The 25,770-nt window shown below is 42.0% G+C and overlaps 3 protein-coding genes across 10 annotated transcripts in view; all 3 read left to right on the top strand.

The window, feature by feature from the left end:
* LOC108274551 (zinc finger protein 431) overlaps positions 1-25,770 on the top strand; it is a 68,363-nt gene that overhangs the window by 8,307 nt on the left and 34,286 nt on the right. Inside the window, exons 6-8 of one of the 7 annotated variants that reach the window (XM_047159951.2) lie at positions 547-614; positions 1,980-2,170; positions 5,943-8,373. The exons of 2 other annotated variants lie outside the window; for them this stretch is intronic. In XM_047159951.2, coding sequence (XP_047015907.2) covers positions 547-614; positions 1,980-2,170; positions 5,943-7,591 — 1,908 coding nt within the window. In that variant the 3' untranslated portion in view covers positions 7,592-8,373. 4 more of the 7 variants (XM_047159950.2, XM_053685949.1, XM_047159946.2 and 1 more) reach the window with 4 other exon arrangements.
* Positions 8,520-12,272, top strand: LOC128634971 (gastrula zinc finger protein XlCGF26.1-like). The gene has a single exon (XM_053685954.1). It carries the CDS (start codon positions 10,733-10,735, stop codon positions 11,990-11,992), a length of 1,260 nt encoding a protein of 419 aa, XP_053541929.1. The 5' UTR covers positions 8,520-10,732; the 3' UTR covers positions 11,993-12,272.
* Positions 12,405-22,138, top strand: LOC128634969 (histone-lysine N-methyltransferase PRDM9). Of its 2 annotated transcripts, XM_053685951.1 has the most exons (8): positions 12,405-13,123; positions 14,575-14,600; positions 14,940-15,078; positions 15,186-15,296; positions 15,699-15,970; positions 17,122-17,189; positions 18,087-18,277; positions 20,232-22,138. In XM_053685951.1, the coding sequence occupies exons 2-8, from the start codon at positions 14,589-14,591 to the stop codon at positions 21,218-21,220; spliced, it is 1,782 nt and encodes a 593-aa protein (XP_053541926.1). In that variant the 5' UTR covers positions 12,405-13,123; positions 14,575-14,588; the 3' UTR covers positions 21,221-22,138. The 2 variants fall into 2 exon arrangements, with proteins under 2 accessions (XP_053541926.1, XP_053541927.1); XM_053685952.1 differs by lacking the exon at positions 14,575-14,600.

Genomic DNA, 25,770 nt, shown 5'->3' with positions numbered 1-25,770 from the left:
TTTTGTAAAGTGTTAGGCCCACAATGAAGTCTCAAATCTAACTGTTTACGTTAAGGATTTTTCTTCACCAGGGAAAGAATTCTGTCATCCACCATGGTTGTTTTCTGTGGTCTTTTGGGACTTCCTGAGCTCACCAGTTCTTTCTTTCAGTGCCAGTTCTCTCTTTTTAAGAATGTACCAAATTGAGTCCCATAAATTTTTTTTTTTTGATTTTTCAGCCTAGTGATTGCTTGCTCTTTGGGATTTCACATTGAGAGTTAACAGCAACAGATACCAAATGTAAATGCCACACTTGAAATCAATGCTAGACCTTTTTATCTGCTTACTTGTGAGTGGAATAATTAGTGAAATAACACACACCTGTCCATGAAACAGCTGAGCAGACTTAACAAGGGAGGGCCACATATAAAAGTGCTGTAATTCATACACCGTTCTCACTTTTTGGATGTAAATACCCTCAAATTAAAACTGAAAGTCTGCACTTTGAGAATCATATTCAATGTATATTCAAATATATTCTTATATTTTATTTGATATATTCTTTAGATATCCAAGAGCAGTCGATGTGAGGAATACATAGATGCAAAGAGGGAGATGCATTCTAACTGGATGAGGTGAGGAATACTCTGCTGAAGACTGCACTTTTGGGTGTTTGTTTAGTCGTTGATTTTAGCATTCCTTATTTGATGTGAAAATATTACGTATTGCTTTACTACTGTTTACTGAAGTACTGTGATGTGATACCAGACCTTTGCGTGCGTATCTGCCTGAAAACAAATCTATTCATGCCTGTAAGTGAGATGACGTACCCCTCATTATCACTGTCTTCCCATAGTGAAGCAGGTGGTTTTTCCATCAAGCTACGACTGCTGTGTGGAGTAGGCCAGACTCGTATCTCATTCAGTGCATATGTGCATTCCCTTTCAGTCGTCACTTGGAATAACACATAGTACGGGATGTACGCTTCACACGGTCATATCCAAGGTGGGGAAATAACTCCCCAGTGTCCTCTTAATCCAATAAAAGGCATAGTGAGAGCCACACAGGTGGTCAGAAATTACAAACAGTGCACAAATGTATGAGTGAAAGCCCAAGAGGCTACTATAGAAATCTCTGCCACTGACATCCGCTTCAACAGAACCCAAGACGAGTAGCATCTGTTAGTTCGATCAAAGCAAACTAGTTCCCTGGACTGACTGAGTGGAGTAACCTATGAAATGTTAACATTTTGATTGGAAAAATATGTAGATGTCTGTTTTAATATTAATATTGGAATCACAATATTGAGGTTGTGACGGTCTTTTTGAGTTTCCGAGCACAAATTGAATTTTTTTGGTGAGGAAAGATTTTATTTCCTCTCTCTACCACACTTGTAGGCGCTTGTGTTTACGTAACACAAATTATTGGGACCAGACGTAAGAACAGATATGAATCTCATCAGGCTTTTGGGCTAGTCGATGAGAAGGCCACTCTACATTTATTTTTGGGGTTGCATGAATCAAGAAGATCGTATGTGACCCTTCAGCAGCCAAAATTTTTTTATAAAATAGACTGGTTTGTCTGTATCTCCATAGTTTCTTCTTCAGACAGGCTGAGCTTTTAAATGCAGAGATGAAACGTGTCCTCATCCTCGTTAGCTGCAAGCGCTGCTTGTGACTGGAGATGGAGCCATATCACCTATGGATACTTATTGAGGATAACTGAACAACGATGGGGAAAATAGAGTCCTCTCGTTCCGCTGTTACTTGCCTGAGGAGGTCGTAACAAACATCTCGTGACGAAACGCACACGCATCAGGCTGCATTGTAGCTCTCCTTACATGGACCATCCCAATGCAACCCAGCGTTGTGGTGATACAGCGTGAACTGACTTAAATGGAACCATTCGTTCTGTTTCTATCTTTAGTAAAAAAAAAATAAATAAAATGACTTCGTGCCACTCTCTCATCCTTTGTTCACTGTCTCTTTCTTATTTTCCAGGTATGTGAATTGTGCTCGTAATGGTAAAGAACAGAATCTAGTGGCGTTCCAGTATCGAGGGGGGATTTTCTACCGTTGCTGTCAACCGATCAAAACGGGACAGGAGCTCTTGATGTGGTACGAAGATGACTACGGCAAAGACCTCGGCCTTGCATTCGACACCCTCTGGAAGAAAAAGTGCTCCTCAAATGGTTAAGTCCTAACCGGATTTTTGTCACCTGGTTTTTGTTTATTTTTAATACCATGATGAACCCGAATTTGAACAGCAACTAGTTAACTTGCTTCAATGCCTAACTGTGACGCAATAGTATGGTGGATTAGTGTGGTGGGATGTCACATTCCAAAGCTCTATGAGCCATATAGGACCCATGTAAAGTACTTATACTTTATTTAATAATCTAGCAACTGTAGAGCCAGAGCAAAAGGAGGCATGGGAACAGTGCATGCTGGCTATGACCAAATGCACCACAGTTCAGGGTTCATGCTCAGCTGCTCCTTGGCCAGTCCCATTTCCACCAAGAGTAGTCTGGCTATATTAGCACCAGTTTGTGAAGCCCCCTTAAGTCTCAGAGGTGTGTAGGTAATGGGACATTGTCAGATTTAGGAGTATAGTTGAAAATACAGCAGGTCAAAAACACAACTGGGATAATACCAGAATGAATAGACTGTGGATGAACTTGGGAAAAGATTCCTCATTCTGTGGCAAAGTAGTGGCACAAGGTGGCTGTTAACCCAGGTAAGACCGGAATGCAGTGCAGCCCACTGATGAGTGGATAAGGAGGTACTGGAGATACTTGAACCGCTACTTAGAATATTCAAACTGATTGTCTCAACAATATTTCTCTCTCTATTTTCCCACTGAACTGAAGGTGATGACCAGAGGTCAGACTGATATTCCATGAAACATCTCCATCATTGATGTAGTGAAGCTACAATACCCAGCATGCAGTACTCAAAAACTTAATCGAACCATTGTTTATCCCTACTGCGATCAACGAATCCGGACATGTTAGTGATGCATGACACTCTAATGTCAGTGGGATTACCGGCTTGGAAATACAAAATGAAGAACAATGGGATGTCCACAAGCATATATGGGTGTGATGGTCAGGTGACCACATTCTTTTGGCCATATAGTGTATGTATGTGGATACTGTACCATCACAACCATATAGAAGGCCTGGTGCACGGTCAGCATACCAATTAATCCCACAGGTGTTCAGTGGGATTGAGGTCGGTTCTCGGGTTCTTCACCATTTAACCTTGGAAAACCATGTCTTCATGGAACTGGCATTTGTGCACAGAGGCATAGACATGATGAAATGGGTTTGGGTCCTTCAGATCCAGTGAAGGGAAATTGTAATGCTGCAGCATACAAAAACAGATTCTACAATTGTGTGCTTATAACTTTATAAGAGTTTTTGAAGAACCATATATGGCTTGGAAATACAGAATGAAGAACAATGGGATGTCCACAAGCATATATGGGTGTGACGGTCAGGTGTCCACATACTTTTGGTCATATAGCGTATGTCTGGTCATTTTAGGCTAGGATCATTTAGCCAATGACCGGGGCACCAAGCCATAATAGTCTTGTAGAGTTACACCATTTGAAAGTGTTAGTTTTGCTGAATAGCACGCCCTGTCTTTTAGTGGTAATCCATACTAACAAATGGATAACATCTTCAGCCAACGTCAGTCCGATTCCTAAATAAAATTCTTGATAGATTATTCAGTCAGCATATAACCAAGTACTGTCCGGTTGCTAGGCTACACGGGTCTTTTTGCAACCAGGTTGTGTATCTTTTTGTTTACAAGCACTAAAGGGGTCTATACACCACCAAAAATTATGGATATTTACAGTACGAGTGTGCAGCCAGCACGTCAAACCTGAGGAGTCTGGAAGAGATTTGAAAGTGGAGTTACTGGGTCCTCTGCCAAAATAGATGCTTAAAAAAAAAAATGCTGATTCTGTCTATTTTAAGTACAAAATGGAGACCAGAGGAGATTTCCATGCCCGGTCAACCTGACAAAAGGAGCCAAACTGAGGTAGGACAACTAGTTAACGTCTGCTAACAAATGCTTGTACTCACCCATGTAAGTAGTAAGGTGGCTAGTAAGGTCGCTAACACAAAGGTGTTAGTGACCACAAAGGTGTAATGTTGCTGGCTGACATCATGGTAGCTACTTGTGCTGTTGTTAACTTCAGTTATTTGGCCCAGTATAATTTAGACCCTCACCTGCTCTCTACTTGGCTCCTGTTGCTCTTCTCGCTGACACAGTTCTTGTTTTACATATTCCGGCTCGAAGGTGTATGGTTAGATGTCATGAACTGAGGTTTTTACAAACTGTCTTTGATCCGTTTCTGTCACAAGCTATTTTTTTTCCCTCAGATTTTTAACAGACTACACTTTCACAACTCAGTCGGGGAACACAAGCATTCACATACACATCTCTGCATGCCGTGTTTACCATTGACAGAAGTACAAACCAGGCTTAAGAGGGTTTTAGCTCTATGGTATTCTTAGATGCTGACCTGCATGAGAGTATGGTTCTGATGGAGACTACACAGTACCTCTGGATAAGGGCGCCTGCCGAACGCTGTAAATGTAAAATGTATAAACGTGCATTTTGATGCGAGTGGAAAAAGTAAGAATGGATTGCGACACCGCTCCAGCGCCACAGTATGAGAGTACATTTTCTCACATTAGTCGTGATCTCTGATAGCTCGTTTGAGTGCGTTTATTTACTTTACCCTCTCACACTGTGCAATTCGCACACAGTTTAGCCGTGATTAAACAATGATGATTGTCTGCGACAACAAATTCATATCTAAATCATTTCAAAGTTGAACAGTACCAACCTGGCTTTGGGGTCTACGCTAACAGAAACGTCCCCAAGTCCCCTTAGACAGAATTAGGACATTGAGGTTGGACCACCTTCAGAACTGGCTGATGTGGTTCGTCTCATTATACAGTCCATACAGGATTTTTGTGACTGTTGTGGCCAAAAATGCTTGATTTTCGCTGCGGCTCTTCTCAAAATTTGTGAAGCAGTTTGCAGAGATTTTTGTGCTTTTTTTTTTTTTCTTTTCAAAAAAACGACTTGAATTGCATGAAATTGTCTTGCACAGTGATGTTTGTTGGTAAATGAGACCTTTTCGAAGAGGGCTTCGACTGAACGCGCGTCGTGATGATGTCACATGACGCGTCTCGGCCCAAATCTGCGGACAACCTTGGGTAATTTTTGAAAAATTGCACGCTCCTGCGAATATTGCGGAGTTTCCTTGATTTTCGTTCATTTCTGCGATCGGAAAATCCTGGAGGGACTGAATACTTCACCAGTATGACTCCTGGGCTCTTGTCTTGACGTTCGTCCCTAACTTCTAGTCCAGGGGTGTCCAATCTTATCCGGAAAGGGCCGGTGTGGGTGCAGGGTTTCATTCCAACCAAGCGGAAGCCACACCTGAGTCTACTGAGGTGGAATCAGGTGTGGCTCCTGCTTGCTTGGAATGAAAACCTGCACCCACACCGGCCCTTTCCGGATAAGATTGGACACCCCTGATCTAGTCCCTTTTGCAAATTGTGCATTTAACCATTTAGAAGAAAAATAGACAAGGTCCTAATATAAAGAAGTATTGTGACCATGCACTGAGGTCGGTGGTCGCTACCAGAGTCTACCTCAACCTTCACTCCGGGAACGTCTTGTGGTACGAGACTTTGCTCGTAAGCTGTAGAATCTGCAAAATTACTAGACGACTTCCTTCCAAAAGTAAACCCTTTGCATTACCGGCTGTTTCGCATTATGGATTTATCAGCATACGGTCGTTTACTGCCGTTTTATCATCCAGAATTCATAGGTTACGTTTCATTGTGTTTTTTGTTCATGTCGGGATTGTTTGAAAGAAAGTTAAGAACGCTTTCTCGATGACTTTCTAACGCATTTCATTTTTTTATGCTCCAGAAATGAACGATACCCTGCTGCAAGTCTTCTGCTCCTGGTGTCCACTTTCCTACCTGTCTCAGACTTACCTTGACATTCACATAAGGAGAAGCCACTATCAAGAATACGTGGAAGTGAAAAATGTGAACGTGTTGCCCAGAAGACCACAGACATGCTCTGGAACTCATGGACAAATACAAAAAGAAACTGATCACTGCTTCGATTGTGGGAAGGGTTTCACTCAGCCGAATAATCTCAAAACCCACCAGTGTGTCCACACAGCTGAGAATGTGTACCACTGCTCACAGTGTGAGAAAAGTTTTCACGAAAGGGTTGTTCTTCAGCGAGACCAGAGCGTTCACACAAGAGAGAAAGCGTACCGTTGCTCACAGTGTGGAAAGTGTTTCCCACGACAGAATGCTCTCCGAACCCATCTGCTCGTTCACGCGGGAGAGGAGCCGTATCGCTGCTTACATTGTGGGAAGAGTTTTAGACGACGGGGTAATCTTCAAACACACCAGCGCGTTCACACAGGAGAGAAACCGTATCGCTGCTCGGAGTGCGCGAAGAGTTTTAACCACCAAAGCAGTCTCGTAAAACACCGGCGCGTTCACACAGGAGAGAAGCCGTACCGCTGCTCCCAATGTGGAAAGAGTTTTAATAACGGGAGTAATTACAAACAGCACCAGCGTATTCACGCGGTAGAGAAGCCGTATCGCTGCTCTCACTGTGGAAAGAGTTTTAACAGCAGCACTGCTCTACAAAGACACCAGAGCGTTCACACTGGAGAGAAGCCGTATCGCTGCTCACACTGTGGGAAGCGTTTTACCTACCAGAGTCATCTCAAAGATCACGAGCGCATTCACACGGGAGAAAAGCCTTACCATTGCTCCCACTGTGGAAAGAGCTTTAATAAAAGGAATACTCTACAGAGACACCTGCGCGTTCACGCCGAAGCGAAGCCGTATCCGTGCTCGCAGTGCGGGAAGAGTTTCACTCAACAGAGCGATCTCCAAAGACACCGGCGCATTCACACGGAAGAGAAACCGTATCCCTGCTCACAGTGTGGGAAAAGGTTTACTCTTAGCGACACGCTCAGGCGACACCAGTACGTTCACACGGGAGAGAAGCCGTATCAGTGCTCGGAGTGTGGGAAGAGGTTTAATCATCACAGCGATCGACGAAAACACCAACGCATCCACACGGGAGAGAGGCCGTATCGCTGCTCGGGTTGCGGGAAGAGCTTCGTCCAACAGAGCGATCTCCGAAGACACTGGCGTGTTCACACGGGAGAGAGGCCGTATCACTGCTCGGAGTGCGGGAAGAGTTTTAGACAGCAGAATGCTTTCCGAACGCATCAGCTGGTCCACACGGGAGAGAAGCCGTATCACTGCTCGGAGTGCGGGAAGAGTTTTAATCAAAAGGGTGTTCTCCGAAGACACCAGAGGATTCACACGAGAGAGAAGCCGTATCACTGCTTACTTTGTGGCAAGAGTTTTAGACGACGCGGTCATCTCCGGCAACATCAGCTTGTTCACACAGGAGAGAAGCTGCATCACTGCGCACACTGTGGGAAGAGATTCACTTATTCAAATACATTTAAGAAACACAAGTGCACCAACGTAGAGGCAACAGCTAATCCAAACACATCTTCAAATCCAGATACCTGATTGACGTTACTCCCGTTGTTTACGTTTGTCTGCCGTGATTTGTTTAAATAATTATACGGCCAAGACTATCTAGACATCTGGCCCTCACACCCATATGTGGATCCACCCCAAAATGTGGTCACAAAGTTGGAAGCGCACAATTGTCTAGAACGTCTTTGAATGTTGTAGCATGAAGATGTTTCTTCACTGGTGCTGAGAGGCCCAGACGTGATCCAGCATGACAATGCGCCTGTGTATAAAGCGAGGTCATTGTTTGCCATGGTTGGTGTGGAAGAACTCCTGCTCAGAGCCCTGACCTCAACCCGGGTGAACACCTATGGGATGAACTAGAACATCATCTTGCCTGTCATCAGTGCCCAAGCTTACTAATGCTCTCGTACATGAATGAGCACAAATCCCCACAGCCACGCTCCAAAATCTAGTGGAAGAGCAAAGGAGACTGACTCCATATTAATGCCCATGGTTTTGGAACGGGATATTCGACAAGTATATATGTGTCCACATACTTTTGGCCATACACTGTATGTATATGTAGTTCTACATGACAATTTGCAATGCATTGGTTAGTATTATATTTCACTTTTAAGCTTTCCTATTGGTAAATTTGTAAACTCTATAGTATACCTATAGTATTTTATGTCCCTTCAATAAATTTTACTCCGTGTTTAAAACTTACATGCTCTGTCTTTTTTGTTTCTTCTTCAATCATACACACGAATACATCTTGGCATTCCGTACGATCGCAAGGTCTTAGAGGCTATTAGATGTAACGATAAACGTAACAGCAACTTGACCGCTGTTACATACCAAAAGAGTAGTGGTGTCAATACGGTGTAAAAACTTTTTGCATAGACATTCATTTCGATGTGACTGAAAATATAAGAATGGTGTTTAAAAGCATTATGTTGAACTTGGGCCGCTGGAGATATCGGGACAAGATTCTTGACATGTTCGGAGGCGGTCTGATCAACTCAGGGTCTACACTAATGCAGGAGAGGAGCCATATCTGTGATTCTCAGTGTGGGAATCATCAGAGTGATCGACAGAAACACTCGCATAAAAAGGAACAAAGCTGCTCACAGTGTTGGACGAGTCTGACCAAACCAGGGACTATGCTAATAAAAGTCCCTGAGGCCACTTGACTTTTGAGGACACTTAAAATTGGCTGATGTGGCGTGAGAGTCCTGTAACGTTCACACAGGAGAGAAGCCGTATCAGACATGACAGCTGTGATGTTTCACTTACGTTCTCCAAACTGGCCTTAAGAACACATGGATGTCCCATCGCTTAGGTCTCTTTGGGAGTCGATTGCTTAAACAGGGTGCTGGATTCTTCTTTTGGCATCACATTTGACGACCATCTCTTCTTAATGTTAGGAGAGGTCAGACAAAGAGTGATGACCCTCTAATGACCCCCATAAAAGGTACAAAGACTAAGTGTACTACCCGGATTAGGGTTGCCAGGACCCACCGGGTTGGTGGATGGTGTTCATAGGTAAGCGTCTGGTGACCAGGCCACCCTCAAAACCCGATCAGGTTTAGCCTGACATGGTGATGTGAAGTCATCTCTGTCTGCTGTTTGGAATATACAGCCTTCGTGGAGAAGGTGGAGGGGGTACCTAATACCGACTCTATAATGCCCTTGGGGGACTTGCTAATATTGGGATTGAAGGAGATACTGAGTGTGATTTGGAGAAGCAGACTCCCAGATCTGAGTTTGAGCAGTGAAATATTATTAGACTTCTGGGCAAGCCATGGATTGTCAATGACAAAAACTTTAAACACAAAGTTTCTAAATGTGCTCGGTACCAGAGCACCTTGACCCAAACTTGACCCCCCACTATTCAGGCACATGAAGGGACCCACATATGCCTAATGGTGGTGCAATAGCACAAGGTTTTATGGGTTTTTTGTCCATATGTCGTGAACCAAGAAGTCCTACGAATATTTTTTTCCCACTGAGTCGTTGGGTTCTCCCAAACAATGAAAGCCTCAAGAGCCATTCTTTTCTCACCATGCTAGCACGGAGCACAGATTTCTATTGGCCAAGTTTTCAAAATATCATCGCTGCTTTCCATGCAATAGTCCAAAAACAACAGGTCACAAGGTTTTATCAGCTATAAAAGGCAATAATAAATGAAACAGCAACTTAGTCATATAAATATACACAATGCCCTCCACTAATATTGGCACCCTTGGTAAATATGACCAAAGAAGGCTGTGAACAATTGTCTTTATTGTTTAACCTTTTGATCTTTTAATACTCTGTAATACTCTTAATACAAAAATACTTTTTGTAAACATTTGCAAACACAACAATATAAATATAAAATCTTTGTTAAATATAGGTGTGCAAGAATTATTGGCACCCTTTTAGTCAATACTTTGTGATACCTCCCAAGATAACGTCTCTGAGGCTTCTCCTGTAACGCCTGATGAGGTTGGAGAATACATGGCGAGGGATCTGAGAGCGTTCCTCCGTACAGAATCTCTCCAGATCCTTCACATTTCAAGGTCCACTCTGGTGGACTCTCCTCTTCAGTTCACCCCAAAGGTTTTCTATGGGTTTGGGGACTGGGCCTGTAAACCTTTGCAGATACACATGCATTTTGATGTGAATAAAAGTGTAACAGTGGATCAAAACAAATGCCTATATTTGTTTACTTTGCCCTCCTCACACAGTGTGATTTAGCCATGATTAAAAAAGCGAAATTGTTAGTCATAACTCTGAAAACTGTGTCTAATTTTTTTTCAAAAACGGTAAACCCTCAGCCTCGGTTTGAGGACTATAGTAACAGATATGCCCCAAAGTCCAACTCTTAATTTTCTGCCTTATTTATTTATTTATTTTTTAAACAGACTTCTTTTAACCATTTAGAAGAAAAATAGACAACGTCTATATTAAAATATAGAAGCATTGTGGCCATACAGTGAGCTTAGTAGGGCTACCAGAGCCTACATCACCTTCAGTCTAGACAAGTCTCATTTTATTCAAGCTTCCTGGTATCCTTTAGAATTATTATTAAAAGACATCTTTCAATAAAGTCTTTACATTACTGATTCTTTCCATGAAGAGTTTCCATGATACTTTTTACTGTGTTTTGTTGTCCAGAACTCATATTCTCTGTTGCATTCAAAGTTTATGTTGGGATGGTTTGTGAAAACAAACAAAAAAAAACTGTTAAAATGTGTTATTTCTCTACGAGTTTCTAATACTTTTCATTTTTATGCTCCAGAAATGAATGATACCCTACTGCAAGTCTTCTCCTGCTCCTGTTGTCCACTTTCTTGCAAATCTCAATCGTACCTTGACAAACACATAAGGAGCAGCCACTATAAGGAATACGCGAGCGAGTTAGTGTCAGGAGATGTTAAAAACGAGAGTCTGACGCTCACAAAAAGCTCCGACGGTCAGCAATCAAGCCCTGGTACTCTCCACGCTCGCGGACAAATGCGGAAAGAAATCCCTCATCGTGCAAACTGTGAGAAGAGTCTTACTCCCCTGAATAATCTCAAAACTCGTCTCCATACAAGTGATGATCCGTATCTCTGCTCACACTATGGAAAACGCGTTAGTGAAAAGGATGTTCTCCAGCATCACCAGAACATTCATACAGAAGAGAAAGCCTATCGTTGTTCACGGTGTGGGAAGAGCTTCAGAAGACAGAGTCATCTTCGAACACACCAGCGCATTCACACAGGAGAGAAGCCGTATCGCTGCTCGCAGTGTGGTAAGAGTTTTACTGACCAGAGCACACTCGCAACACACGCGCGTATTCACACGGGAGAGAAGCCGTACCGTTGCTCCCAGTGCGGGAAGAGTTTTAATAAAGGCAGCAATTTCAAACAACACCAGCGTACTCACACAGGAGAGAAGCCATATCTCTGCTCGCAGTGTGGGACGAGTTTTACCTGCCAGAGACATCTCAAAGACCATGAGCGCATTCACACGGAAGAGAAGCCTTTTCCCTGCTCACAGTGCGGACAGATCTTCACGAAACGAAATACTCTAAAAAGACACCTGTGCGTTCACACCGAAGCGAAGCCGTATCGCTGCTCGCAGTGCGGGAAAACTTTCACACGGCCGAGTCACCTCGAAGACCATAAGCGCGTCCACACAGGGGAGAAGCCGTTTCTCTGCTCGCACTGTGGAAAGAGTTTTAACAAAAGAAGTTCTCTGCAAAGACACCGGCTCGTTCACGTGGACGTGAAGCCGTATCAGTGCACGCAGTGTGGGAAAACTTTTAATCAACGGAGCGATCTCCAAAGACACCAGCGCGTTCACACGGGAGAGAAACCGTATCCCTGCTCACAGTGTGGGAAGAGGTTTACTCTTAGCGACACGCTCAGACGACACCAGCGCGTTCACACAGAAGAGAAGCCGTATCAGTGTTCACGGTGATGTACGAAAACAGAGATTTGTTCATTTATGTATATTTAAGACACACGATTGCTCCAACACAGAGCCATCCTCTCATGAGAAATGTATGTTAGAGATGGAACACCTCCATTGCTGATCAGTAGGAAGGATCGAAGTTCTGTCAAGGTCTGCTCTACTGCATTATTTAATATCTTATTATAACACGGCTCTTGAGCCTTACCACTGGAACGTCTTGATAAATGGATAAACTCGAAGTATTTTGTGTTCTCTGAATAAACTGGGCTCCCTATATTGCTTTACATATACTGCCTCTTGTTTCTTTCTTTTACTTCAACATCATAAATGACGAATATTGATTCGATAGAAAAGTATTGAATGTGAATTGAATACTTTTCTATCGAATCAATATTCGTATTATTTCTCAATACTCTAAACTGTCTGTGTGAGTGTGTGTGTGCGTGCATTGGTGCCCTGTGATGGGCTGGCCCCTCGTCCAAGGTGTCCCCTGCCTTGTCACCAGATTTCCCTTGAATAAGCTCCAGGCTCCCCACGACTCTGTGTAGGATAAGCGGTACAGAAAATGGATGGATTTATTATCGTTATTATTCCAAATCTAACATCTATGAGGAGAGAAGTCGTGTTTATACACCATCAACCAAAAATAACAGAGCTTGCGTATGAAAGTTAGATAGCTGAATAGGGATATATATATATATATTTTTTTATATCAAAGTTACAAGGAGAACCAGAGAACAAGAAGAAGAACAAGAAGACCAAGAGGAACAAGAACAAGAAGGATAAGAACAAGAGGAAGAAGAACAAGAAGACCAAGAGGAACAAGAACAAGAAGGATAAGAACAAGAGGAAGAAGAACAAGAAGAAGAACAAGAAGACCAAGAGGAAGAAGAACAAGAACAAGAGGAAGAAGAACAAGAACAAGAGGAAGAAGAACAGGAGGAAGAAGAACATGAACGTCCTTCACTATTACATTCCACTCCTGTTGGTGGCGGTAATGTACCCCATACTGTCTGCCATTACATTAGAAGAAGAAGACCTCACAAACGAAGAAGAAGGATTTCTCGACAGGATTCCACAGGGGAAAAGGAAGTTAGACCTGAACAGGTAGCAGCTCGCTGAGGTTTTGACTCCGAGGTAAGTGAAGCTGAATCTCTAGCCGACCTGCTCAGGTGACTGACAATGGTTCAATTCCAAATGGCTCGCTGCTCCCTATAGAAGTGCGCTACATAAAATATTAAACGATGGCGTCTACGCCCTATCTAGTGCACTTACTTTCCAACGGGGAGCCATTTGGGATTGTGCCTCGTGAAATTCCGGTATGAAACGCTTTGTGAAGTCGGCTGATTGAATTAGTTGATAATGAGGAATACTGAAGGAATTTATTCTCAGTTGTAAATATCAAAATAAACAAGTACAGGAACACTACAAATGATCCAAGTAGGATCGCAGTGTTTGGCTTCCCCGGTGAATTAAACACCAATAATGTAATAACATCAACTACTACTAATACTAATACTACTAATAATAAATAATTTCCATTTACCCTACTGAAAAACACACAATAGAAACCCTCATAGAATTTGTAATGGTTTTAATGGTAATTGTATTGGGTTTTAATGGAAACTGTAATGGTCCCTGTGGGTCTCTACTGTGTTGCCTTCTATTGGTGACATGTTATGTGTAGTGGATACCATTAAGGACCAGTAGAACACCTTTGACATTTGGTAATGGTAACGGTTTTACCTGATGGTTTGTAATGGTATTTGTAGTGGAAACCATTAGAATTTCTGCGATGGCTTCTAATGTCTCTTTTCCAGCAGGGTATACAGTGCCTTTCTGTCGCTGTGCGCGCACACACACACACACACACACACACACACACACACACACACACACACACACACACACAGTGTATATGCATATGTATATATGTGATACTCACAGTGAATCTGATGCAACGATACAAGAGCAATTCATCACTTCATATACTGCAGAATTGTAGCACATGATTGATTTTATGAAGAAAATGACCTACATCTTATTGCTAAATGGTCCAACCAAGGAGGAATAAAGACAGGGTTGTATGAGGTTACTGTACTGCAGGTACAACATCAAACTGGTTTCTTCTACCGTGGCAAGAAATCAGAAACTAAAAGTCAAGTTCTGAGACTTTCCAACTGGGAGCATGTCCAAACTTTTGCTCATACCATAATTACTATAAGTTCATCAAATATAAACAAACTGTGCATTAAGACTTGTAGAAAATGTTATTTTATAAAATTAGGGTTTGCTGAAGAGGTTTTTGTTTACTTCTTCTTTTCCCTTCAAAAGTCCAAGATAATCTGCCTTAATACATGTTAACAGGATCTGATGCGGATGCCAAATGATTTACTTCGTTAAAAACTTTTTTGGCTTGATGGATAGCGAAACCAGAAACCTTTTTCCGGAGATGGTCTTATCCGAAGTGTGTTTCTGTATCTGTCTTATTTGATATTACATCTTCATTACTTGCATAAGGTGTGTTGATTTGATTTCCAAAAGGCCCTGGTTATATTTGACCCTCATTTTTTTTTCTCCCCCCCCAGAATCACGTTTTCTAATGGAGTCAGAGGTCAGTGCTCTCTTTTTAAAAATTTTTTGTCTATAATAAATATCTCAAATGCCCGAAGGCTGTCTTAATCTCTCGCCACCCACATGTCCAGTGGGATCTCCTTACTTAAGCACATGTCTAGCACCACAGAAGAAATAGCATGTCGCTCTGATTGAACTTTCGAATGAGCACAATTTCAAGACCTCCAATTAAATCATAATTCAGGTTCCTTTTGTTATTATTTCATTTGGATTTGAACTTGATTAGTTGATTTAGTTGTGTTTTTGTTTGAAATAGTCGGCAGATAATTCGATTATTAAAAAAATAATGTCTGCAATCTGTTTGTTCTTTGGTCATTAGCTTTGTGAGAATGTGAAAACTGAGTTTTGCATGACTTCAGATGGGGGGACATCAGACTCTGTGCGATTTGTGATCCCTATTCCTGTGGATCAACAGAAGCCTGTGAAAAAAGAAGAACCTGAAGATGAAGCCTATCTCTGTAAGACAACATCAGAGTCCAGTGTGTGGCTCAGTAACCTCTTTAAGTCTAACTCCGCTTAATGTGTGACCGTCACACTCACTTGTTTGGGTTTTGTGGACTTTCAGATGGAGGGCCATCAAGCCCTGTGGGATGTGTCATCACTACTGACCAACAGACTGGAGGGTTCCAGAGGAACCTTATAAAAGAGGAAGAACCTGAAGATGATGAGTTCCTCTGTAAGACACCATTGTGGAGTTGAATATGATCAAGCAGCCTACATTGTGATTATTATTCAAACAACATTCTTATATAAGACTAAGGAATTTGTCAAAATAACCTGTTTTTAACTAATCACTCTGCCCCCACTCTGCTCACGTTCTCTTCCCCTACACATTTCAGTAGCAGCACCCAAATATAAAACATTTAATACTTGTAAGCTCCTTCTCTCTGAATGTAGGTTAAGAACGACAAAACCCAGAAGTCTACAGTTAGAGCACATCATCTTACATCTGCCTACATGGGGTGCCATGATTCCTCGTTATTAAAGGAAATACCTGGCCTTAACTCTTGTTGTATTGTTGTAAAATTGTATTTATTTGGACTCAAGAACTTCCTTTGTCATGTCTTCCCCGTTCCAGACTGTGAGGACTGCAGATCCTACTTCATCAACAAGTGTGAGGTTCATGGTCCCGCTCTTTTCATCTCTGATACCCCCGTTCCTCTGGGGATTGATGACCGAGCCAGACAAACCCTTCCACCCGGTCTAGAGGTTGGAAAGTCTGACATTCCTGATGCAGGCCTCGGGGTGTTCAATAAGGGGGAGACGATTCCACTTGGTGCACACTTTGGGCCGTATGAAGGAGACCTGGTGGACAGAGAGGAAGCCATGAATAGTGGCTACTCTTGGGTGGTGAGTTAGTTTATAAGGTTAATTAAAGGTTAATAATAAAGGTACAGTTGTATGTAAATGTTTGTTTAACAAGAATAGAAAAACTCCCAGCTGGCTACAAAAAGCACTCGCAAGCTGTGAGCTCTGCTGAAGGGGGTGTTAAGTACTGACTTAATAGGGTGTCCAAATTTTTACCCATACCACAATTACTATTTTATTTCTTCCCATTTTTAAGTTATTCGAATATAAAATAACTGCATTAATATTTGCAGAATGGAATTTTTTTAACCGGGTACTCGGGGGGCGGGGTTTCCTCCCCCAGTCCAAAGACGTGCGTTGTAGGCTGATTGGCATTTCCAAATTGTCTGTAGTGTGAATGGGTCTGCAATTGTGTCCTGCGATTGGTTGGCACTCCATGCAGAGTTTACCGCTCCCCACTCCACCCCACCCCCCCCCTTGTGCCCGAATTCCCTGGGATAGGCTCCAGGCTCCCCCACGACCATGTGTAGGATAAGCAGTACAGAAAATGGATGAATGGATGAATGTAATTTGGCCAGGGGTGCCCAAATTTTTGCATACAAGTGTAAACTGTGGGGTTTTTTTTTCCAGCATGCCAGTCTTGGAGGCACAGAAGAACCATACGTCTGGGTCTCTTCTTCTCCTCCTCTGACTACTCCAGTCCTCATATGATCTTACCATTATAAGTAGCACACTTTGAAGATGGTGATGGGTACAAGCAAATCTTTAGGTGTTTCATAATCTACGTCTTCAGCTCAAATGAACTCATTACCTCTAAAAGTGGTCCACATTGTGGTATTATTATAAATAAAGCTCAGAAATCTCGGACTGAAAAAGCACAGTGAAGTGCTGTTGTCTCAGTCAGCAGACCTGTTTTGCCTTCATACTCTTTAATAGAACTGTATTGCATGGAGTGTGTCCTTCTTTATTTTAATGGGATTTTGTAGTAAGTACACTGTACCACTACAGTGTTTAGTATTCTGTCTCATTTAAAATGATCAACTAAACGATGGAAGATTTCAGAACTTACATTTTTGGGCGTTCAGAACAAATCACTGATTATACAGGGCGTTGGCCCTCCGGGACCTGCGTTTGATACCTCTGGGATCGTGTATATAACTCGAATTTATAATATATTATACATTCTTTTGTAGATATCCAGGAGCAGACAATGTGAGACATACATCGATGGCCAGAGAGAGATGCATTCTAACTGGATGAGGTGAGGAACACACTGCAAGTCTGCAATCTATTGGGTATTTGTTTATCTGTTGAAAGCATTGTTTTGCTAACGTATAACACACCTCCTTGTCAGCTTTTGGACTCCCACTGACGTATACTACATGTATGTGGACACCTGACCAAGCACACCCATGTGTGCTTGTTGAATATCCCATTGCAGATGTAGTCCCTTCTTTTCTGTTATAATAATCTTCACTCTTCTTGGAAGGCTTTCCACTAGTTTTCCAAATATGGATGTAGGGATTTGCCCATTCAGCCACAAGAGCGTTAATGAAGTCAGGTACTGATATCAGGTTAGGCATGTAGTTTGTGTTCCAATTCATCTCAAAGGTGTTCAGTGGGATTGAGTTCATAGCTCTGTGAAGGCCACTCAATTCTTCTACACCACCCTTGGCAAAACCATGCCTTCATGGAGTTCTCACAGGGGCACTGCCATGCTGGAACAGGTTCAAGCTAGGTTATGTAGTTCCAGTGATGCTCAATCTTAATGCTACAGTATACAAAGATATTCCAGACAGTTCTGTGCTTCCAACTTTGTGGCAACAGTTTGGGGAAGAACTACACATGGCTGTGATGGTCAGGTGTCCGCGTACCTCAACGATTCTGAAAAATAAGAGAATCCTCTTCTTGTATCGTTGCTTGCCTGAAGATGTATTAACCAACATCACATATGAGAGCAGTCGTTGACAAACGCGCATGGGTCCAATCTCTGTTGCATGGTCCATCCCAGTGCCATCCAGGCATGCATTGTGATGAGGGAACCGACTCAAAGGGAGCCATTCTTTCCCCTGCTATGAACTGCTCTCTCCCTCTATTTATCCCTTACTAAACATCCCTCTACCATCTTTTGTTCAGTGTCTGTCTCTTTATTTTCCAGGTATGTGAATTGTGCTCGTAATGAAGAAGAACAGAATCTTGTGGCATTCCAGTATCGAGGAGGCATTCTCTTCTGTTGCTGTCAGCCCATTAAAACAGGACAAGAGCTCTTGATGTGGTACAAAGATGACTATGGCAAAACCCTTGGCCTTGCCTTTGATTACCTCTGGAAGAAAAAGTGCTCCTCAAATGGTTATGTACAACCCTGATTTTTATTATATTTACCCACTACTTTCAGCCCACAGTGGCTATTATATATGAATACTTCTAACAATGTTTACTCTGACATACAGAATTCGCAAAGACCATGCAGTAATGTGTGTGTGTGTGTGTGTGTGTATATATACTCAGACCTTCGCAAATTCTCTCAAGCACTGACTTTTCTGACAGCCATTAGGGAGACCTCAAAGTGGGATTAGACAAGAACTGCCAGTATAGTCATGCTTCTGTCAGACTGTGGGAAGTTAGCAACAAAAATTCACTGAGAGGTGTGTTCAGGGCCTGTAGGATACCAATAGAGGTTCCAGTTTTGCTGGTGGTAGCAGTCACTTTGAAGGTAAGATGAAATATTAGCCCGCTAGCTAGAGCTCATAATATTAATGCTATGTCTATTTAGTAGCCTAATGTTGAATTTTTTTGTTTGTTTGTTTTTGCCACCAGAAGGCATAGTTAATTTGAATTTCAGTGTTCTCAAAACAACTGGATTTAGCACATATAGAAGCGTACGCTGCTGTGAAAAAGTATTTGCCCCCATACTGATTTCTCTCATACTAAATAGTTTTAGATCTTTTAAGTGAAATACAACATAAAACAAAGGCAACCGGAGTAAACACACAAGACAGTTTTTATTTATTATTTTTGTTATCGAAGCAAAAAAAGTTATCCAACACCTATCACCAATGTGGAAAACTAATTGCCCCCTTAAACTTAAGCTCTTAAACTCTGGTTGTTCCACCTTTAGCAGCAATAACTGCAACCAAACGCTTCTGATAACTGGACTTACTCCTATGATTTGGATCATTGTCTTGCTGCATAATCCAGTTCCACTTGAGTTTCAGCTTACAGACTGAAGACCGGACATTCTCCTTTAGGATTTTCTGGTAGAGAGCAGGATTCATGTTTGTCTCAATCATTTCAAGCAGCAAAGCATCCCCACACCATCACACCGCCTCCACCATGCTTGACCGTAGGTATGATGTTCTTTTTGTGGAATTCGGTGTTTGGTTTATGCCAGATGTAACGGGACCCCTGTCTTCCAAACAGTTCCACTTTTGACTCGTCAATCCACAGAACGTTCTCTCAAAAGGTTTGAGGATCATCAAGGTGTGTTTTGACAAAATTCAGACGAGCCTTAATGTTCTTCTGGGTTAGCGGTGGTTTTCACCTCACCACTCTTCCATGGATGTTATTTTTGCCCAGTGTCTTTCTGATAGTGGAGTCATGAACAGTGACCTTTATTGATGCAAGAGAGGCCTGTAGATCCTTTGATGTAGTCTTTGGCTCTTTTGTCACTTCCTATATGAGTCGTCGCTGTGCTCTTGGAGGAATTTTGGAAGATCGGCCACTTCTTGGAAGGTTCACTACAGTGCCGAGTTTTTCCATTTGGAGATAACGGCTCTCGCTGTGGTCCTTGTGGAGTCCCAGAGCATTTGAAATAGCATTGTAACCCTTCCCAGACTGATGTATTTCAATCACCACCTTCCTCATCATTTCTGGAATTTCTTTCAACTTCAGCACATAGCGTGTTACTCGGTACGACCTTTTAACCAACCTCATGCTGTTGAAAAAGTTCTATGTAAGTGCTGATGTGATTGAACAGGGTTTGCAGTAATCGGGCCTGGTTGCGTCTAGTCCAGCTGAACCCCATTATGAATACAGTTTAATAAATTTGTGGAATTAGTAACTATGGCGGCAAATACATTTTCACACAGGCGCAGTTGAAACAATTTAGTATGAGATGTACACAAAAACAGAAGAAATCATAAAAAAAAAAAAAACTACACAAAACAGCATTTTTATTGTAATTGTTAGGAAAGTGGTAGAAATATGTTGCACAGTTTCTAAAATAAGTTAAAACAGTTTGTTTCTCAATAAGTTACTAATACTTCTTTTTAAAAAATTTTTTTTTTTATTATTTATTCTCCAGAAATGAACAATTCCCTGCTGCAACTTTTCTCCTGCTCCTGGTGTCTGTTTTCCTACACTTCCCAGTTTCATCTTGACAATCACATCAGGAGAAGCCACTCTGAGGAGAATATGATATCATGTGAAATTAAAAATGACAACGTGATGCCCACAGTGAGCTCCAATATACAGCAAACATGGCCTGATACTCTCCACACGGACACCACTCATGGACAAATGCAGAAAGAACTCTATCACTGCTCAGAATGTGAGGAGGATTTTATTTCTGTCTATAACCTCAGTAAGCACCAGTGTGTCCACACAAGACAAAAGCCATTTCCCTGCACGCAGTGTGGGAAGCGTTTTACTTACCAGCGTAATCTCGGACAGCATCAGCGCATTCACACCGGAGAGAAGCCGTATCGCTGCTCGCAGTGCGGGAAGAGCTTTAATAACGGGAGTAATTACAGACAACACCAACGCATTCACACCGGAGAGAAGCCGTATCGGTGCTCGCAGTGCGGGAAGAGTTTTACTAACCAGTGTCATCTCCGACAGCATCAGCACATTCACACAGGAGAAAAACCACATCGCTGCTCACAGTGTGGGAAGAGCTTTAATCAACAGAGGTATCTGGAAAGACACAAGAGCGTTCACTCGGGAGAGAAGCCGTATTACTGCTCACAGTGTGGGAAGAGTTTCAATCGACAGAGTCATCTCCAAACACACGAGCGCATTCACACGGGAGAGAAACCGTATCAGTGCTCGCAGTGTGGGAAGAGCTTTAATCAACAGAACGATCTCCAAAGACACCAGCGCATTCACACGGGAGAGAAACCGTATCACTGCTCAGAATGCGGGAAGAGTTTTATTCAGCAGAGCGATCTTCAAAAACATCAGCGCGTTCACATGGGCGAGAAACCGTATCACTGCTCACGTTGTGGACAGAGGTTCACTTCTGTCAATTCATTTACGACACATAAGTGCACCAATCTAGACCAGACAATTTAAAGTACAACATAGAACATGATTAGCGCATATATAATATAATATAATATAATATAATATAATATAATATAATATAATATCTCAATGTAGTAAAAGTTTAGCTGGTGTTTATGACAAATGTCCTCCAGAAGCTGTGCTTCTTCTGTTTCTTCCTTTTATTCCAACACTACTACAAATAATAATAAAAAAAGTTCATATATCAGTCCCTTGAGGATTTAGCGAAATCATGGAAACTCAAGAGCAGAGATGCGTCATGTGACGTCATCGAGACGTAGGTTCAGCCAAAGCCCTCATTGATTAATGTGCACCGAACACGAGTACAGCTAAAAAGTCTTATTTACTAACAAACGTCACCGTGAAAGACCGTGCAAAATATTTTCGTGCGATTGCGATTTCGCCAGTTCGAGTCGTTTCCCGGAAAATAAAAAAGCATAAAAATTGCTGTGCAAATTCGGAAAAAAGTCGCAGCAAAATCGAGCGTTTTTGGTTGCAACAAGCACAAAAAACAAACAAACAAACAAAAAAAAACCTCTGAAATCCTGTAGGGACTGATATATTTATTCCATAGGACGTTCCTCCTGTATATTAACCCTTTGTATACTGTAAGCCTGCTTTGAATTTGATTTAGCTTTGACTTTTTCACCCACTTCACCTTTTATCATTACTGTTTTTGTGCCACAATGTTTGCGCAAGACTTTCATAAAAGAATGTAACGAAAAACATGATCACAAGTTAGCTCTGATGAATTGGACTGTGTCGTTGTTAAGTAGCAGCACTCACCGGTCATGCTCCTGCCGGGTTGGCTACTTCCTCTCCTCTGAGCATTTCACTTCCCCCTACTGTCTAGCTGGCCAAGTGGAGTAGATTTTTATTGTAATTACAACCATATACTATGTACAGTATAAAGTGAGATAAAATAACAATACATGTATGATTTACACAGTGCTGACAGGACATCAAGTGCAATAATAATGAAACATAATATGGCTGTGTGAATGTGTGTGTGCCCTGCGATGGACTGGCACCCTGTCCAGGGTGTTCTCCACGACACTGAAGAATAAGCGGTATAAGAGATGGATGGATGGATGGACCTTTAAGTGTTTAATTATTTTAAAAAAGTCATTTCGCCGGAAATTGAGTCATCAGTGTCCCAATGTGTAGTGAGCCAGGGGCTGCGTTCGAAATCACGCACTGTGACGGTATGGGATAGGGCGGTATCCACAGTGTCCAGAGGTTCCATACTGCAGAATCTCTGTGAAAGCAGGAGGTCATCCGGATATTGCGCGCTTACTGTTTTATGAATAATGCCATGCCTCACCATACCATACCTCACCATGCCATACCATACCATACCATACTATGCCATATCTCACCATGCCATACCATACCATACTATGCCATATCTCACCATGTCATAACATGTCATAACATACCATGCCTCACCATGCCATACCAAACCTTGCTATGCCATACCATACTATGCCATAACTCACCATGCCATCCCATACCATGCCTCACGATGCCATACCATGCCTCACCATGCCATACCATGTCATGGGAGTCGTTGTCCACTCATTGAACTGGCTGCCCACTCCTGCCCAGGTGGTGGCGGTAATGAGCCCAAATGTTGATTCTCCAACTGCTGGAAAACAGACATTTCTTCTTACACTCGTAAGAGACGAAGAATGACTGCGGTGAGGGCTGACTCAATGAATCCTCTATAAATGAAAAGATTTCTGGCAGGATTCCACAGAAAGTTAAGAATAGAAGCTCGCTGAGGTTTTGCTTCCACGCCCGAGGTAAGTGAAACTGAATCTTACTCCCTGAGCTGCTCAAGTAACATGAATCCCAAATCGCGCGCTGCTCCCTATCCAAGTGCACGACGTAGTATACGAACCAATGGCGTCTGCGTCCTATGTAGTGCACTTGTAATAGCAAACGAGAAGCCATTTGGGATGAAGCCTTCATGAAACGTTTCAATGCTAACCACTACTATAGTGAAGTGAGATTATTCTCATTTTAAACATTTTGGCTAGTTTGCTAATGATGACTTGCCAGAATTAGATTAATTAGCTAACCGTATCCTCATCTAATAGTCGTGTTTTACTGAGATTCATAATTCTCAGCTATCTCATAAACATTTAACCGATTAGATAACATTCTCAGGCTAGGAATATCTTATCTATGTTTGGTCTCGAGTTCAATGTTCATACGGATTAACAGTTTACATGCTGTGGTTTGGTTTAACTGATTGTACTGCAGTTTCACATTCGCACATTCGCATTTCTGGCTTCAGAAATTCTTACAGTGGGTGCAAAGAAAAAAGATTAATCTGTCAATTATTTTTATTCACAGCCAATGCAATCAGATACAACATATATTTTATTCCAATAATTGATTGTTTTAAAATCCTGAGACTAAACAGATTTTTTTTTTTATAGAAACCTGCAATAGCGTAGGGAGCTAAGGGACCGTCTACAAATTACAAATTAGGTTTCGTTTTCGTTAAAATAATCAAAAGCCCTGTTTAGGTTGGATTAGTCAGTTATTGTTATTCACAGCCAAGGCAATCATATACAACACATTGTTTTATTCCTATAATTGTTCGTTTTTAATATCCTGAGACTAAACAGATTTTTTATGGAGACCTGAAGTAGCGAGGAGAGTTAAGGGACCGTCTACAAATTACCAATTAGGTCTTGTTTTCCTGAAAGTAATCAAAAGCCCTGTTCAGATTGGATTAGTTTATCAGGGAATCGTCTAATAAAACTACCACAGTTGGAGTGAGGGCCTGTTTACACTTGGTCGCTTCGTGCATTTTCTCTGATCGGATCGCTATCCGAATTGATGAAATTGGTTACATTTACACTTGGCCACATAATGCGTTTTAGGCAAACGGATATAAATCCGATCTTCTATTCCCGTGCAAAATGCAAATACACATTTCCGCTGAACTGAAATGGCAGCCGCTGTTATTTTTGCTGTTTATTATTTTGCTCTATTTGGGTTTGCGAATGCAGTCGAAAAACGAAAATGCTTGCTACAACTCTTCCGCAACAAAAGGCAGCACTTATTATGTGCAGCATTTTCGCTGTCGGCAGTACTAAACTTTAAAACCCAGCGAGATACCAGGATGAAAGCTCAGTCACTGACCACGAGACCCTGCAGTGAGTTATACTGCTCCGATCATCACAGGAACTGCTCTGCCTCATAATCACATCTTGTTCACACCGGTTGGATTCCGGATTGGTGGGATTCACGCTTCCGAAGGTGTACTTAAGCCTAGTCAGTCTCCATCCCATGGCGGATCTTTGCTGTTGCTTCGTGTATTTAGAAGTGCATTACGTGTCTTGATTTTGACCTTCTGCCTGTTATTGACTTTGTTTATGCTCTACCCCTTTTAATTATATATATATAATATATATGATATTTTATATATGATAATGTATGTAATTGTCAGTAGCCCTGGCTAACACTGAAAAAAATCTCATTCCTATTTATCCATTTTATTCTTTGCCGTCCATGGCAGTTGTTTTTTGCTTTATGCAGTAACATGCGCATTTAGCTTTCAGGAAATAACTCCGTGACATCAGCAGCTCTCTAAATCTCTAAGCCAGACTAATATAGAGGGGGGTTGTGGAGAGGTCCAAGACAGCAATATTCTGCGCCGAGCAAGTACCGATGCAAAACCCACAACACTAGCTTGTTTATGGTTCAGAGGCTGACGCTGAGATGAAACACCAAAGATGGAAATTAACGGACAGATATCCAATTTGATCTTAAGAACGTCGGACATAGTTTCGAAGAAAGAGTTCCAAACGTTCTGCAGTTTGCGACAGAGTGCAAACATATGACTGAGATTACAGGGTGAAAGTTTGCATTTTTCACACATGTCAGCAACATTGGGATATATTTTAGATAGTTTACTCCTAAAGAGGTGAGCTCTGTGGACCACTTTAAATGGTATGAAACTAAGTCTAGCACAAGACGTGGCGGTACGTATACTATCTAACGCTCTGCCCTGGTAATCATCCTCAAGCTCGGGGCAAATTCCTCTTCCCAAGCACTAATGGTTTTGATATTGTAAGAATCGTCCTGTGACCAGATCGTTGCATGTATCCGTGAGATAATGCCACCCTTATGAGGATTCAGTTTGAACACCTCTTCCCATGCAGACTTTGTAGGTAAGGAGGGAAAACCAGCGAATAGGGAGGAGACACAATGCCTAACTTGAAAGAAACGGAATAGGTGAGACGGAGGCAGGCTGAATGACGAGGATAATTCAGAAATGCTTGCAAACACATTATTAATGAAAAGATCCTCAAAGCATTTCAGACCTTTCTTTTCCCAAAAAGAGAATGTGTAATCTGTAAAGGAGGGGGAAAAGAGGTGGGTATTACATATAGGTGCCATGGTTGAGGCCGAGATGGATTTAAAATGACGGCGAAACTGATAGAAAATTTTTAGAGAGGTACATACTATTGGATTATCCGTGTGTTGTGAAAGGGCTATAGGAAGGGAGGAGAACACCATCGCAGGGAGGGAGGTTGAAA

Source organism: Ictalurus punctatus, chromosome 14, assembly GCF_001660625.3.
Source record: "Ictalurus punctatus breed USDA103 chromosome 14, Coco_2.0, whole genome shotgun sequence".
NCBI classification, from domain to species: Eukaryota; Metazoa; Chordata; class Actinopteri; order Siluriformes; family Ictaluridae; genus Ictalurus; species Ictalurus punctatus.
The sequence above is the reverse complement of the archived record's forward strand: the minus strand, read 5'-3'. Positions and strand labels throughout refer to the sequence as shown.

Coding starts and splice junctions, on each gene's coding strand:
- LOC128634971 (XM_053685954.1), top strand. CDS start 10,733: ATGTTGGGATGGTTTGTGAAAACAAACAAAAAAAAACTGTTAAAATGT.
- LOC128634969 (XM_053685951.1), top strand. Junction 15,971..17,121: donor ATAGTGGCTACTCTTGGGTG/GTGAGTTAGTTT, acceptor ATTCTTTTGTAG/ATATCCAGGAGCAGACAATG. Junction 17,190..18,086: donor ATGCATTCTAACTGGATGAG/GTGAGGAACACA, acceptor TTTATTTTCCAG/GTATGTGAATTGTGCTCGTA.